Source organism: Puntigrus tetrazona, chromosome 1 (genome assembly GCF_018831695.1).
Source record: "Puntigrus tetrazona isolate hp1 chromosome 1, ASM1883169v1, whole genome shotgun sequence".
NCBI lineage: Eukaryota > Metazoa > Chordata > Actinopteri > Cypriniformes > Cyprinidae > Puntigrus > Puntigrus tetrazona.
In genome coordinates this window covers 12253206-12268896 of record NC_056699.1, presented here as the reverse complement: position 1 = coordinate 12268896, position 15691 = coordinate 12253206, and the positions used below count along the sequence as shown (strand labels likewise).

The 15691-nt window shown below is 37.8% G+C and overlaps 1 protein-coding gene across 6 annotated transcripts in view; it reads left to right on the top strand.

The window, feature by feature from the left end:
* Positions 1-15691, top strand: part of rapgef2a (Rap guanine nucleotide exchange factor 2a) — a 33334-nt gene that overhangs the window by 12932 nt on the left and 4711 nt on the right. The window contains exons 4-24 of one of the 6 annotated variants that reach the window (XM_043236081.1): positions 1084-1167; positions 1260-1335; positions 1419-1586; positions 2447-2464; positions 6613-6735; positions 7198-7375; positions 7487-7623; positions 7714-7872; positions 8135-8287; positions 8832-8996; positions 9086-9193; positions 9296-9499; positions 9595-9703; positions 9791-10034; positions 10479-10639; positions 11032-11046; positions 12996-13236; positions 13319-13702; positions 13845-14056; positions 14150-14273; positions 15024-15047. In XM_043236081.1, coding sequence (XP_043092016.1) covers positions 1084-1167; positions 1260-1335; positions 1419-1586; positions 2447-2464; positions 6613-6735; positions 7198-7375; positions 7487-7623; positions 7714-7872; positions 8135-8287; positions 8832-8996; positions 9086-9193; positions 9296-9499; positions 9595-9703; positions 9791-10034; positions 10479-10639; positions 11032-11046; positions 12996-13236; positions 13319-13702; positions 13845-14056; positions 14150-14273; positions 15024-15047 — 3087 coding nt within the window. The remainder of the gene's footprint in view (positions 1-1083; positions 1168-1259; positions 1336-1418; positions 1587-2446; positions 2465-6612; positions 6736-7197; positions 7376-7486; positions 7624-7713; positions 7873-8134; positions 8288-8831; positions 8997-9085; positions 9194-9295; positions 9500-9594; positions 9704-9790; positions 10035-10478; positions 10640-11031; positions 11047-12995; positions 13237-13318; positions 13703-13844; positions 14057-14149; positions 14274-15023; positions 15048-15691) is intronic. The other 5 variants (XM_043236093.1, XM_043236088.1, XM_043236097.1 and 2 more) reach the window with 5 other exon arrangements.

Sequence of the window (15691 nt, the reverse complement as noted above, 5' to 3'; positions counted from 1 at the left end):
TAAATCTTTGTCAGTCAAGCCAAAAAGTCTTATGGAAAAGTGAAGTCATGCTAGCTCATCAAAACCTGGAACATTCCCCATCACTTATGTACTTTTCCCCCATTTTTCCCTCCACATTTTTCTAACTGTAACCTCCCATTATCTGCACTAAATCACTGTGGTGCAATGCCTACGTTTAACCAGGCTGTCAAAGTCTGTGCTTTCCAAAACACACAAAATTAGCCATGTGCTTCTTTTCACTGGGAATTGTGTTATGCAAAATGCGTAGGCTCGTATGGTTTCCCTCAGCATAGTTTAAAACCCACCCGTGTGAGCCTCAGATGGCACAAGGACCACCAACAGTTTGCTCCCTGATTCTTTTTGCACACAAAAATGGCAAGTGCTTTCTCAAACTGGAATATTTCAGTCTAAGAAGCAAAATCACGTTTGGGTGTTTGGCTGCTGAGAAAGACTTATCTTACATTCTATTTGAAACATCAGGGTTTCGATAAGTACTAAGCAGCACGCTTTTCTTCAGCAGCATGTTTGTGTGATTTCTAAATGACCATGTGGCACTAAATACTGGAGTAATGAACCTTCACTCTTAACACGCATGCTAATTTGTGTAACTGTACACGTATTTGAACATTTTCCCATCAAGTAAAAGACTTCCAAAAAAGAGGAGTTAGCTGATGTAGGAAAAGTATGCAAGTTTTTTGCAAGACATGTTTTTTTGATGAAACAGCTTTTTGAGATTGCATCCATACATCTATAAGGCTGTGGTTTGTCACTTTGAAAGCTGGTCAGATGGGCTTTCTAATTGGATGGTTCTGCAGCAAGACCTCGTTGAAGTAGTTAAAAGTCTGGCTACGTGAGGCTAGCAAACCACTGGTGCCCCATTGCTCTGGAAAGTTGCACTACTGAATTTACCAAGATACATTCGCCCACATTTGTATGATTCATTACATTTGTTTCCTTTGCTCAACGTGGCATGTGTGTTGTTAGGTCACCGCTCCACCCGGAATATGATAGTAAGAATGGACTAAAATAGAAGCGTTGTGTGTTTGTGGGTAATTCTGTAATGTATGTCTCTGTGTGTTCTAGTCCTGATGACATTGGTACCTGCTGGTATATCCTCCTCTCTGGCTCAGTCTTTATAAAGGAGTCCATGTTTCTGCCCCGTAGCAGGTAAGCGTGTTTGTTTTGAGTTTGGTTTGCCCCGTTATTTTCTCTGTGTGTCCTGTTCAGCGTTTTGTGTGATGTATGCTGTTTTATTTCAGTTTTGGTAAACGTTCTGCGGGTAGTTTGCGTCGTGGTTGTGAGTGTATCGTCCTTGAGGCTTCAGAAATGATTGTGGTGAGTTACGCAGGCCTGTGAATGTGCAATAATCCAGCACCAGTTAGATGGGGATACAGTTAACCACTCTCTGTCTCTGCCAGGTGGACTACATGGATGACAACGATGAGTATTTTCAAAGGCAAGCATCTCATCGGCAGTCAAGGAGAAGATTCCGCAAGATAAACCAACGTGGAGAGCGACAGACTATAATTGATACGGTTGATCATTATCCAGTCAGCAAGCCCCCTCTGCCACCAGGATACCACTCGGTCCGTTCTCACACACACACACACACACACACACACACACACACACACACACTTTAATCCACATTATTTCATTTTAATGTCACCATAACATCTTAATCCACATTAAAGCATATTAATGTCATAGTTCACTCTTAAATAAAAATTTTCTTCTTTATTAAAGGGGTGTATAGTTCACTCAAAAACACAGTCAGTTTTAAAAATTGTATTGTGGCTCTTCAAAGCTTGGTAATACTTGTGGATAGCGGCCATTATTTTGAAGCTCCATAAATCAGATATATCCGAAAATACTGCATTGAAAAACTAACCTAACAAAAATAATTCTAGTTTTAAAATTGTGACGTAGATAACTGACTGACTGAGCACCGAGTTTCGGCTTCTTTACCTGACCTATGATTTGACGTATGGTGCAACTTACATCGTGCATCGAGTCAGAAGTCAGCCAAGAAGCCGGAAAACGGTGTTCGTCCTGAAAAAAAGTCAGTTATTTATGTTAGAACTTTAAATATTTTGGTTACAAATACCCATCAATCTGCTTCAGTAGATATCATATCTGTGAAACCGTCTAGGTTAGTTGTACAGCACAGTACTTTTGGATATATCCAAATTATGGAGCTTCAAAATGATGACTCAAGAGCATTACCAAGCTTCGGAGAGCCAGAATGCATTTGTCTGTAAGAAGAAAGTCATATGCACCCAGGATGGCTTGGGAGTATGTAATATATGCTGTAATTTAAAATTTTTGGGTTAACTATTCGTTTAATCACCATCTAAAAATGTATATGTAATGTATGTACTGTATTTGTCCTCAAATTAACATGTGGAATGCCTATTAATTTGTTTTTAATTTTGTCTTGCTGCAGGAATGCTCTAAATCCCAGGTAATTTCTTTTAATACTATTGAATATCTCCAAAGCTGCTTTGTGTGTTTTGCTACATTCTGTGAGTTTTATATGCAAATTTGCTAAATTTATATGCAACTATTAGATAAACCATTCTGGTTTGAAAACATTGTTCTCATTATTTTGTAACACAGCAGTAAGACAGAGAAGCACACATTGCAGCTTTCACACTGTAAACCATACTGACACAATAAAGGGCGTAAATATACTTCCCATGTCTGCATTCTGCGTAATGTAACTTTCATCATCAGCACAGTCTGCTGAACTGAAACAGAGATTCACTAGTTGGGCTCACTTGAGGAGCACTATTTGTTTACACCCAATCAAGATGCTTTTTCATTGATCCAAAATAAGGACACTAAATGCAGATTTAAATGTTTAAAATGCTTTGAGCTTGTCATTTCCAAAGTAGTTGAAAACTCATTAATTTGTGAAAACATGCACAGTCTGTAGGAGTGCGTGAAGCAGGCCTCAACAATGCAAGCATTTTACTCACATTTGTGACTAAAAATAGATGTGTGTGTGAACTGGAAGTGGTATTTAGGAGCATGAGTGCGAATATAATTACAAAATAGGCCTTCAAAACGGTCTGACTTACACAGTAGCATTTAGCAAACATGTTTATTTGTTCAATTTATTTATGGAAAAATGGCAATACAGATAGACTTATATATTATCTTTACCGTAGCACTAAATAATTAATACTTAAAGGCTTAATGAGCTATTTATTTTCAAACTTACATTTTTTTTCTTTTAATCTAACATAAAACATGGCTTATCTATAAATGGACTGATTCATTGTTATGGCTTGGTGACACTTAGTTAACAACATTATTTAACACATAACAGTGACTGCATTTATTCATCTTAGTCCATGTTAATTTCTATTTTTAATAATACATTATAAAATCAAAAATTGTGTGATATTATTATTCACCATGAGTTAACATTTACTAAAAAAGTTGTATTTTTTTTTATCAACATTAACAAAGAATATTAACTTCTGCAATTACCTTTTGTACAGTATAACCTGCTTTAATTTTAACAAATAGGACCTTTTATTGTTTCACCTATTGTTTTTTTCATTCATTTGATCTATGTATTGCACTCTAATCTTGAAACACTAGTTTATTTTATATTTTTTTTGTTTATTCTCCTGTTAGGAGGACAATTTTTTTTTCATTTACAAATTATATATTGAAAAACAACAAACGACAACAAAAAAACCATATAGCCTTCCATGACCTAAATACTATTTTGAAAATTTGAGACAATCACAAACGTAATGTACACACAGTTTATGTACATTATCATTTTAATTAAATAATTGTGCTTCATAAATATCTCCTTATATCAGTGTTCTCAAACTCGATTCCTGGATGGCCAGAGCTCTGAACCCTACTGAAACACACCTGTTCCAGACAAGCAAGATCTTCAGGATTGCTAGAAACTTCCAAGCAGGTGTGATTTGGAGACGGGTGGAGCTGAACTCTGCAGAGCTGTGGCCCTCCAGGAGCTGAGGCCGAGACCACTGCTTAATATCCCTTATTAGGCTAAAGCACATAATGTGAAAAAAATTGCATTGCACCTCTACATTTTCTTTAATGCGCTCTTAAACTTTTCAACTTTAAAGTGGAAAAGGTAAGCATCGAACCCTAGAGCACTTGAGGAGCGCATTTGTGAGCAGGCATTACCAGTTACTTTTGCACATTCTCTTGCAAATATACCCAAAAGTGCATATTAAGTCCAGGTGCAAATGGTAATGCATCTCGGCCGAGCACTGCAAAAACATAAAATATACCATGGAGTTGCTCTCTAAAGAGTGCTACCTTAGAATATAGCAGCCTATGTAGACAGCAATCACTAGGTTTTAGAACAGAGTCATGGTTTTGGCTACATTCTTAGCAAATCTAATCTGGTAAAAGCTTCCCTATCTTCTTTTCTATCACTCTCAGTTTCTCCCTTCTGGCACTTTGAGCATGTAGTTTCTGTCTCTCTGCATTAGTTTTTTATTATCCTCTGACTTGTAACAGGCCTGGTTATGATTGACAGCGGGAAGGCGGGCTCTTAACAGATATGTGCCATCCTGATTGTTCAGTGAGCTGTCAGTCATTGCAGGGTTGACCCTGGCGAGTGGTTTAGTAGGGCAGTGGGTGTCAACCATCCCCCACCCCCTCCTCTTAAACAATACCAGCCTCTTTATAATCCTATGATCTCGCATTGGTGTGTGTGTGTGTGTGTGTGTGTGTGTGTGTGTGTGTGTGTGTGGTGGGACAGAGGGGCAGGATCTGATGAAAATTGTCTGTAGAAACACCAGTCTCTTTCAGAGTGCTGTCTGTTACTGTGGTGATGGGCTGATTTCAGTAGAGAGGGATGCTCTCTCCGAGCGAGTGCATTGGGGAGATAGATATTTGAACAGCAAATAGGTGCGGTTAGAGTAGTGTTGTTTTAGAGGTTGGTTTAAATGCACACAGGATGGTTGGGCATTCAGTATTGCAGGCTATGAGACAGCTAGTACTGTCTAATGGTTATGGAGTCAGGAGACAGGAGACCAGGGCTGTGAGTATCTATCTCTCTCACACACACACACACACACACACATTTGAGAAACACAAAGGCTTGCGTATTTAAAACATGCATATGTCTTTTGCAACATCAGGTTATTTGTACACATGCATTAACTATAAATATATACATGCATTTTTTGTTCAAGCTTCATTTTTATAAAGTATTAGGGAGCAGCTGAATGAATGGCTTTGATATTAACAGTATACAAGCAGACAAAGTATTATTTTTAAATTAAGCAGTTGGTGAACAACTATATTCTGAAAGGGAAGGAATAATTTAGGTAATTTTATTGTTTTGTAAATGTAATATTAAAGTATAAATGCGTAACTAAACATATATACTGTTTTGGTATGCGATCTAATTTTAGTTCTTATTTTATTTTAAAATGAATTCAGAATTTTGAAATGAATTGTTTCAATTATTAATTTAGCATATTTTTGTTTCTGGATTTAAATTTAATGTAAAATCTGCATAATTTAGTTTAACTTAAAACTGATTTATATTAGTTTTTGCAGTTGTTTTCCTGTCATTGTTTTGCATGTAGTCGTATCAGTGATTTCTTTGAGGGGTTACATTATTGAGTTTTTGAGTTGCGTGAGTATATTCTACATGTCATTTTGTTGTAGGGTCACTGTATATAGGCCATCTGATCTAGGACATCAGTACATGAACCCATCAACTTTACTGTAGTAAGCCTCAGGGAATGTTGTACAGTAGGGTGTTGGTAAGGGTGGGTGTGTGTGTGTGTGTGTGTTGTCAGATCTAAACATTACTTTGGGTTATTAACTAATGAAAGCTTCGATCATTAGTCCATACATTTATTTACTTTTTGGACCTTGTTATTGGTGCTGTGTGTTTGTTTGTATCAAAAAATTATGATTGGCAGACCTGGAAAGGCTGATTCTATGCCACACTGCTAGAAATAATACTTCATTGTGTGTTTTATTTTTATCGACCAATGACCAATGATTTAGAGTAGATGGATTATTAGATGTTTTAAATGCCACTGTACAAGCAAACTTGTGCGTGAGAGAACACATCATCCATTCCACTAACGAGTAATTGTGCTGACACTCACACAGGGGTTTAAAATTAATCCTTGGTTTCCTGATGAAATAGAACGGGTGGGGGGGCACTTTATTTGCACAGATGCTCAAAAGCTTGTGTCAGAAAAATTGGTATATTGTTTTTATGCATTGTTGCAGCAGTATCTTGTAATGTGACGTGCAGTACTCCAGCTAAAACAATGGTTTAAATATACGTGGAATGTAATTTTTTTAGTTTAATTCATATTAATCGTAGACTGTGGAATATTTAAATTCCTTTTAAAAATGTATTTTGTTTTTGCAGAATAACTTAGATGAATTTAAGCTAGAGGGTATTTAAGATGTTGAAAGAAAAAAAAAAGATACAAGCAATTTCAAACATTTAAAATTTCCCTTATATACATTACTTAAAATCCTAATAAATTTAATATTTATTTTCTAGAATAATCTCATCTTTTATTTAGTTTATTTATCACTCTTTTTGTAAGTCTCGGGTGTATGCCTCTCTTGCAGCTTCCTGCCGACTTCTCAAAGCTTCACCCCTCCGACAGCTGCCACTCCCACATGACTTCCAGCCAATCACGCTCCAGCATTGCCAGTGATTCAGGAAGTAGCAGCCTATCAGATATTTACCAGGTGATAAGAGATTCTGAGTTTCTATCCCTCTATATAGCAATCTCCTTACACACTCTGCAACAGAAGCGCATCCTGACAGAGATTTATTGTGAACATCTGGGACACACACACACTCGCACACATTTAAATCCTGTCCTGTAGAGGACTCCCCCACCCTCCTCTGTGGTCCATCTGTCACCTCTCCATAACCTATTCATGTCAGTCCTCGAGCACACATACCTTTTGATCCACAGATCAGCATTTCACACGCACACACAAACATCCATTGCATGTCCAAACACGGTTGGCTCAGAGTGCTAACACACACTCCTGTACTGACACACCATCTGTACACACACAGTCATATTCACGTTATTCACTTTGTCTGTTTGTATATGCAGGTCACAAAGCACAGAAAGCCATTAAATGTCTAAATGTCTGTCATTATGTGGAAATTTACTTATTTGATTATTTATTTTACAGGCCACTGAAAGTGAATGTGGGGACATGGACCTGAGCGGGCTTCCTGAAACGGCAGTGGACTCGGACGAGGATGATGATGATGAGGATGTAGGGAGGGGGACGGACCCTCTTATGAGTCGAGATATTGTGAGAGACTGTCTGGAGAAAGATCCTATGGACCGTACAGATGATGACATCGGTATGCTTTTGTGCTTTGAATTGATCAGCAATGGAAATTCACCAAGCTACTTTCATTTTAACTTTCACTTACGCTTTCTCTTTCATTTTCTCCTTCTCTTTCTGTAAACAGAGCAGTTGCTGGAATTTGTGCAGCAGCTTCCGGCATTTGCCAGTCTAAGTGTTTCGGTGCGGAGGGAGCTCTGTGCCGTCATGGTTTTTGCTGTCGTGGAGCGGGCCGGAACCATCGTTCTCAACCACGGTGAAGAGGTGAGACCGGTCCCTTTGCGGCATTTCATCTCTACAGTTGTGTTCAGCTGATAACAGACAAATGTGTGTGTGTGTGTGTGTGTGTTTTAGCTGGACTCGTGGTCAGTCATTCTGAATGGAGCAGTAGAGGTGATCTATCCAGATGGCGTCAGTGAGAGTGTGTGTATGGGTGGAAGTTTTGGTGTCTCTCCTTCCATGGAAAAACAGCTGATGACCGGAGTCATGAGGACCAAAGTGGACGACTGTCAGGTAAGAGTGTGTTTATAGTGAAGATTGGCATAATGGTGAAGCAAGCAGCTTGTTTATGTCAGCGGATTTAATCTACATTCTATTTTTGTAAGCTTTAGTATTTTAATTTAGAAATGCAGGTTTATTCAAATGGATTATCTAAGTTGGTGGTAGTGTATTTAATAAAAAGCCCAGTTCAAGCTTCATTGGTAAGGCAAATACTGCATAAAATGTTGATGCTAAGAACGGCAGTTAACTTTATTATTTGTGTGTGTGTGTGTAGTTTGTGTGTATTGCCCAGCAGGACTACTGCTGCATTCTGAATCAAGTTGAGCAGAACACACAGCGAGTGGAGGAGGAAGGAGAAATCGTCATGGTAAAAGAACACAGAGAACTCGACCGGACAGGCACCCGCAAAGGACACATTGTCGTCAAGGTATTTTTGTTTTTGTTTTTTGTTTTTTTGTTTGTTTTTTAGCGCAATCAAATTTTACCTTTACAGTCTTAAAGTTGATGAATCTGTTCAGTTTTAATCTCTTACTTTATATGTTATGTAAATATAAAAGACAGTAGAACTTATACAGCATACCTTTGATAATCAAAAATTAAACACCCCATTCACATTTTGTTTTAAATATTTTTTTTATTATTTTGAATGGATTAAATTGGTCCAAAGTGACAGTAAAGAAGTCTGGAGTAATGACTGCTGCAAAATCATTTTTGCCATGACAGAAATAAATTGTTATAATATTAATATATAATGATAATAATAATAATATTTCACAAAAAACGTACAAAATTGATCATATAAATGCAGTCTTGAGGAGAGGTGAAATGACTTACCGACTTTTGAAAAGTATCTTATGGTTTATTTACTTAGACCAGTTGACCAATTAATAAACTTAATATAATTTAACACTTAATAATGTGTGGGTTTAAAGGTGGTTATTTAAAAGAAAAATCTGATGTACACTTTTTAGGGCACTGCTGAAAGGCTCATGCAGCACTTAGTGGAGGATCATTCAGTTGTCGACCCTACATATATTGAGGACTTCCTGTTGACCTATCGCACCTTCCTGCCCAGTCCTCTGATTTTGGGACAGAGACTTCTGGACTGGTTTAATGACCCTAGTTTACGGGACAAGGTAGTGTGTCTGAATCAACCGTTTCTAAAGAAACACACATTAAGCTTTAACTGGACAGTACTCACAGTTCTTCTCTCTCCTCTAATCAGGTAACCAGAGTTGTGTTGTTATGGGTTAACAATCACTTCAGTGACTTTGAAGGAGATCTTGATATGACTTGTTTTTTGGAGGAATTTCAAAGCAATCTGGAAAGAGAGGTATAAACAGCATGCAAGAATAACTTTTAAGGCATATTTAAAATGCGTTATTCATCACTTTATCAGACAAGTGTCTTTATTAACCTTTATTTATCCAAACAGAAAATGACAGGTCAGTTGCGGTTGCTAAACATAGCTTGTGCCGCTAAAGCCAAACCCAGAGCGATTACTATAAATAGGCCAGCTCGAGAGATGCCCCTCCCCTTCACCCTGATTGGAGGAGCTGAGCGAGGAACGCGCCTCTTTATCAGCAGCGTGGAAGTTGGTAGCAAAGCAGAGGAAGCTGGGCTTAAACGCGGAGACCAGGTGACACATTTCAGACATCTGTATAAAAGCGTAACGACACTAAAGCAAATTTTTTTTTTCTTATTGATCTTATTGTATCCTTTTACACTGTGCAGATATTGGAGGTGAACGGGCAGACGTTTGAGAATGTGCAGCTGTCCAAAGCAACTGAAATTCTCAAAAACAATACACAGCTCTGCATGAGTGTCAAAACCAACCTCCTGGGTGAGATTCCTACCTGGAAACACCTTGCAATACACAAAGGCTTTTGATAAATATGCATTTTTTTAACTCACTTTTACTCTTCCCCAGTCTTCAAGGAGCTGGTGGCCAGGGTGGCAGAGGAAAGGAAAAACGGCGTTCCTCATCTTCCTAAGATTGGTGACGGAAAGAAAAGTAGCCGTTATTCTGTACCTGAAATTGCGGCCGGTTCTGATGTAATAGGTCAAGAAAAAGTCAGCAAGAAGGTCAAAGCACATACTGTGGGCGGACGAAATAAACTCATGAAGATTCTAGACAAGACACGCATGAGCATCCTACCTCAGAAACCTTACAGGTATACAAGCACACAAACTCTTCTTCTGACACTGTTGCTAACTTTACGAATCCTGAAAGAGAAAGAACATCAGTGCGAGTTATTTTAGTGATATTTTCATCGTAGGATGCAATCCATGGTCATTTTCCAAATCATCAAAGTGATCATCCTGACTTTGGAGGAAACTGAGCTTGTGCATGTCTTCATTTAGTCGTTTGAAGTGCACTTATCAAAGGGAGCATTCCAAGCAACTAAATAATGACGCTTATGAGCTCTGCTCACTCCAGAGTCCCCACTATCAAGGATGATCACATGATTTGAAAAATGACCGTGACGTACAGTACTCGAATTGTTACACCCCTAACAGAAAATGTCACATCCGCTGCTTTTGACGCATGTATTAAATTCTGATTGATGTTCACCTCATACCTAGTCATGCTGAGTCATTGCGCTTTTGTTATATAGTGACCTCGGGTTAGGGCAGACTCAGGATGACAGCATTGTGGGATTAAGACAAAACAAACAGACTCAGCCCACAATGGCAGTCAGTGGAAATCTCTCATCCAGTAACCCTGACCTGGCCCAAGGCCAACAACGCATCATTGACTACAGCACACAGCCACCAGGTAAATATGTATATAGAATATGCAAATGCGTGCTCAGAAGTCAGCATAATATATATATATATATATATATAATCAGCGTGTGTGTGTGTGTGTGCATATATGTGTATATGTTTGTGTGTGTTAGTGTGTAACACAAAGCATATATAGACACAAAAATAATGATTTTGATGTTGACACATATTTACAAAGCACCTTCTGAACCTTAATAACTGCTGTTTTTAACACACAATATACTGCTGCACAAGACATGGCTATATTCTAGATACAGCACCTTCACTATAATATTCTTCTCATAAATGCATTCCACTCTACTGCTGCTTTTTGTGTTCCTTTCCTTTTGTTATATTTGTGCGATTTTACTAATGATCCCGCTACCCTCTCCTTGCTCACAGCACCTGGATTCACTCGTGAGTATTTGTGCACTGCTGCGGTTCTGCTCGTCTTTTTAGATACCTCATGTAGTTCCACTCGTCTCTCTAGATAGCTGTCCGTCTTCCTAGATACCCTAGATAATCTTGCGTAATTGCCTGTCTATCTCTCTCTCTCTCAAAATCTATAATGAAGTTCTGTCTAGACTGTATTTCCTTCTCTCTGTTCTACTGACCTTCTTAGCTATGTATAGTATCGTTCTGGTACAGATATTATTCATTTTTGTATACTTGAGTTTAGTGGCAACATTTTAACTTTGATGGCACCATGGATGATCTTCAAAAAAAAAAAGACTTATGGAAAGTTCTTATTTTTCGCAAAAGTAAGATGTAGCAGCACTGTTGCCATGTTTTTGCCAATAGGCTGTGTTTTGCCAGTTGTCTGGCAAGCCTGACTCATGCTCTGGGTTAAATTAAACACACCCTAAGGCTGTAGGACTACATGCACACTTTATTACATTGTTTCTGGTTTATTTCAGTGGCCCGTCTGTGTAGATAAATACCCTTTTTGCCATCTGCTAAACTTGCCACCGGGCCAAGTCAATTAGTTGATTTCCTTCCTTTTTTTCTGACTTGGATTGATGTACTACTCTGACTGTTTTGTGTTTTTATGTACAACTTTTGTACAACTGTTTCTGTAGCTTCTGTTCATGCTTAGCATTGACTGAAAGTGTTTCCAAAAGTAAACGGTTCTCAATGTTTTTAATTAAGCATTGCAAGCTCTAATGTAATTATTCAAGTAAGTAGTAAAACAAAGATACAAATTGGAATGTTTAAAAAAACTATTTTATTCAGAAGAATTTAGTTTAAATTATTTTTACGCACATCTTTTGATGAATAAAATAAATTACAAAATGACCAACTTCACTGATGATGAGAAGTCCTACAAGATGTTTGAACAATTAAGTTGACACCATAGTAGCCAAAGCGTTTTTTTTTAGAAGAGGTAAAATGTAATTAACACCTCAGTTAAAATGCTGAGGAATGGGCTATATGATTGAATCTTAACGCTGTAATTTATCAATATAATTTATGTGTGGTAGTCATTAGGCTTGCCATTACATTAAATTATTATAAATCAAACAAAATCTTACAGGTTTAATATTGCTTAAAGATACAGTTTACCCAAAAATTATAGTGATTGTTTACTCACCCTCATGTTGTTTCAAACCTGCGTAAGTTTCTTTCTCATGTTAATAAAAAAAAAATATATATATATTTTGAAGAACCAGACAGTTGTTGGTTCCCATTCCATAGCAGGAAAAGACACACTAAGGGAACCATCAACTGTTTGATTACCAGCGTTCTTCAAAACATCATCTTTTATGTTCAGCATAAGAAAGAATCTCATAGAGGTTTGGAACGACATTAGGGTGAGTAATTGATAAAAATCACCACGTTACAAATGATCGCTTCCTACCTGAAATTACCATAAGTATGACTTTACCCACTTATATTAGGTAAATGGATATACTGTTATCTAATATAAACTGCTTGAGTCTTTATATCATCAGATAATTAAACTATATCATCAACCAGCGATAATAAATTGTAAACGTGTAAAATTGGTTAAAGCTTTTTATTGTTGTATCAACATTTTACTGAAGAACCTGTACTTTTGTCAGCTCTGCTTTCCAATAAATCTCTGAAGGTTTTGTCTTCTGCCGAAGACAAGACATCTTCGCTGACCTCTGCTTGATCTGGATCTCCAGTTAACCACTATCTTTGTTATTCGAGTTCCTTTCATCTCTTTTTTGACTGGTTCCATCTTCCTCATAAGCATCTACCACATCTGCTTACTTAATATAGTTCTAGAAGTTGCATGAAATCTGCGCTATGCTGGAATGTTTGGATCCTAGTTCTGACTGAGGTTTACATACTTCCTATATACAGTTGTTTTATGGTTTGTTGATGTTTTTCATTCACAGAATTACAAGACCAGGTGCTGCGTGTTTTCAAAGCAGACCAACAAAGTCGCTACTTACTGATCAATAGAGACACCACAGCAAGAGAGGCAGCCAATCAGGCGATGCGAGAGTTTGGCTTGACGTCAAGTCCTGAAGCCTATTCGCTCTGTGAGGTGTCAGTGACACAGGAGGGAGTTATCAAACAGAGACGACTTCCTGATCAACTCTCTAAACTGGCTGACAGGATACAGCTGAGTGCCAGGTTTGGTCTTGAGCTGAAATTGAGAAGTTAAATTGCTTGTGGTTTAATTCTACATTTAATGGTTATTTGCTTGCTTTGCCAGGTACTACCTGAAGAGCAACATGGAGACGGAGACGCTGTGTTCGGATGTGGAAGCACAGGAGATGCAGCGAGAGTCTGTGGTCCCTCTGTTGTCCTTGAGCTCCATGGAGATAGCCAATCAGCTGTCAGCACGAAACTATCTGCTCTTCTCCAGCATAGAACCAACGGATTACATCAGTGACCTCTTCAAGCTTCACCCGCAAGATCCTCCCACCAACCTGCGCAACTTTGAGGGTCTTGTGAACCAGGAGACATTCTGGGTCGCCACCGAGATAGTACAAGAAACCAACCTGGCCAAAAGAGTGAAGATCATCAAGCACTTTATAAAGATTGCCCTTCACTGCCGTGACTGCAAGAACTTCAATTCCATGTTCGCCATAATCAGGTAGTGTTTTTTGTTCTTACCATGCTTCTTGCCATACAAATGTCAATGTGCTTTTGTTCTTTTTAGTTTGCTCTTGCTAGTAGTTGTCCCATCTTCTCTTCCACTATACAATGTCTTAAATCTATCTGTGTGTCTTTTGCAGTGGGTTCAATCTAGCACCCGTCGCTCGGTTGAGATCTACATGGGAACGGTTGCCTGGAAAATATGAGAAGCTATTAGCAGAGTTACAGGACGTTTTCGACCCTTCTCGTAATATGGCCAAGTACCGCAACCTGCTCAACAAACACAACCTTCAGCCGCCGGTCATCCCTTTGTTTCCTGTCATTAAGAAAGACCTCACGTTCCTCCATGAGGGTAACTTTACACCTTGCTGTTTTGCTGCTGCCTAAAAATTTTGAATTTGGTTTGAAAATGTAGTATTAATCTGTCAAACCTGTGTATTTACAGGCAATGACTCCAAGGTGGACGGTCTGGTGAATTTTGAGAAGTTAAGGATGATTGCGAGAGAGATCAGACACGTGGTTCGAATGGCTTCCATCACCATGGACCCTGCATTGCTTTTTAAGACAAGGTACACTAACTTACAAAGCATGCACTTATTCAGCAATGACATTTCATATGCACAAACATAAATGAATGTGTATATGAAGTAAAACCTTAAGATAAAAGTGTACCCTAGCCCATAATAAAGACTCAAATAATGTCATATTTGCATTAAAAATGACATGATGGAGCAAGTGACACTTAATGAGTCATACACATACCTAAAACCTCTTTCATCTTATGCAGAGTAAAGTAAAGTGTAACCTTCGAAACTTGCTGAGCAGCACAGGAAATGAGCCAATTTGAAGTGCACGACATGGGCAAGTGCATGCCACACAAATAGTGCTTCATACGACTCGGTGTGAAGCAAAAAAAAAACATGTACACACAAACATACAGTAAAATTATCTTTTCACCTTTTCATCCAACATTTTTAATGATAAATATTTATTTTTGCCTTCTCTAAAGTTTTGAGTGAATTTCCCGGCAAAGCTTGCTGGGCTTGCAGCAAAAGATGCATATCTCTGATGTCTAAAGAAGTTACCTGTGTAGGCAGCTCACTAGGGATTGTAACTGAACCAGTCTCTTGCACAGTGTGGCATATATCCAATGCTGACGGTTTCTGCTCAGTCATTTGTGTGCTTGGTGTCTTACTTGACTTCTTGTTTTGGGGCCTTTGCTCTGTGGGCTTCACTGTCTAAGCACTTGTGTCTTATGTCTCCTTTTACTCAACCCTTAATTTTCTTGTTCTTTGGCTCTTCGTGGCACTTTCTTGTAGGAAGAAAAAGTGGAGAAGTCTTGGGTAAGTGGGACTGCTACTATCTTTCTTTTGTCTCTTTCACTTTCTGTTAACTGTCATTGTTTGCTGCACAATGCTAAAAACCACACTAACACTTCCCTCTGTAGTCTAGTTTTAGTTGGGCTGCATATGTGAAATCTCATTTTTGACTTCCTTCTGCTTAAAGGCATGAATTTTGGAAACATGGGTGTTTCCAAATTATAATTTTTATGGTTGTATAAAAGTATTTCTGTTGCTTAAGTAGGAATGGGCATTGAGTAATATTGTAGTGGAGTACTCATGTTTCATCATCAATGCCAGTTTAAAATGCTTTTCTTAAAAAATAAAAAATAAAAAATTGTATATACTGTACATGAAAAGAAGAAAATGTTCCCAACTGCATGAATAATCTATTTATACATAAAAGCAGATATAAAAAATTGCTATTTATATTACTAAATAGTTTAGTTCCATTTCTAATTATTTCCAGTAGTGCTGTCAAATGATTAATTGCAAACACAAAAAAATTTAGTTTGCATAATATATGTGGATGTTGTGTGTGTGTGTGTGTGTATAAATACTCACACATACAGTATATATTTTATAACATTAACATGAAGTTATATTTATAGTGTATGTATTTATATTCATATAATTTATATCATAAA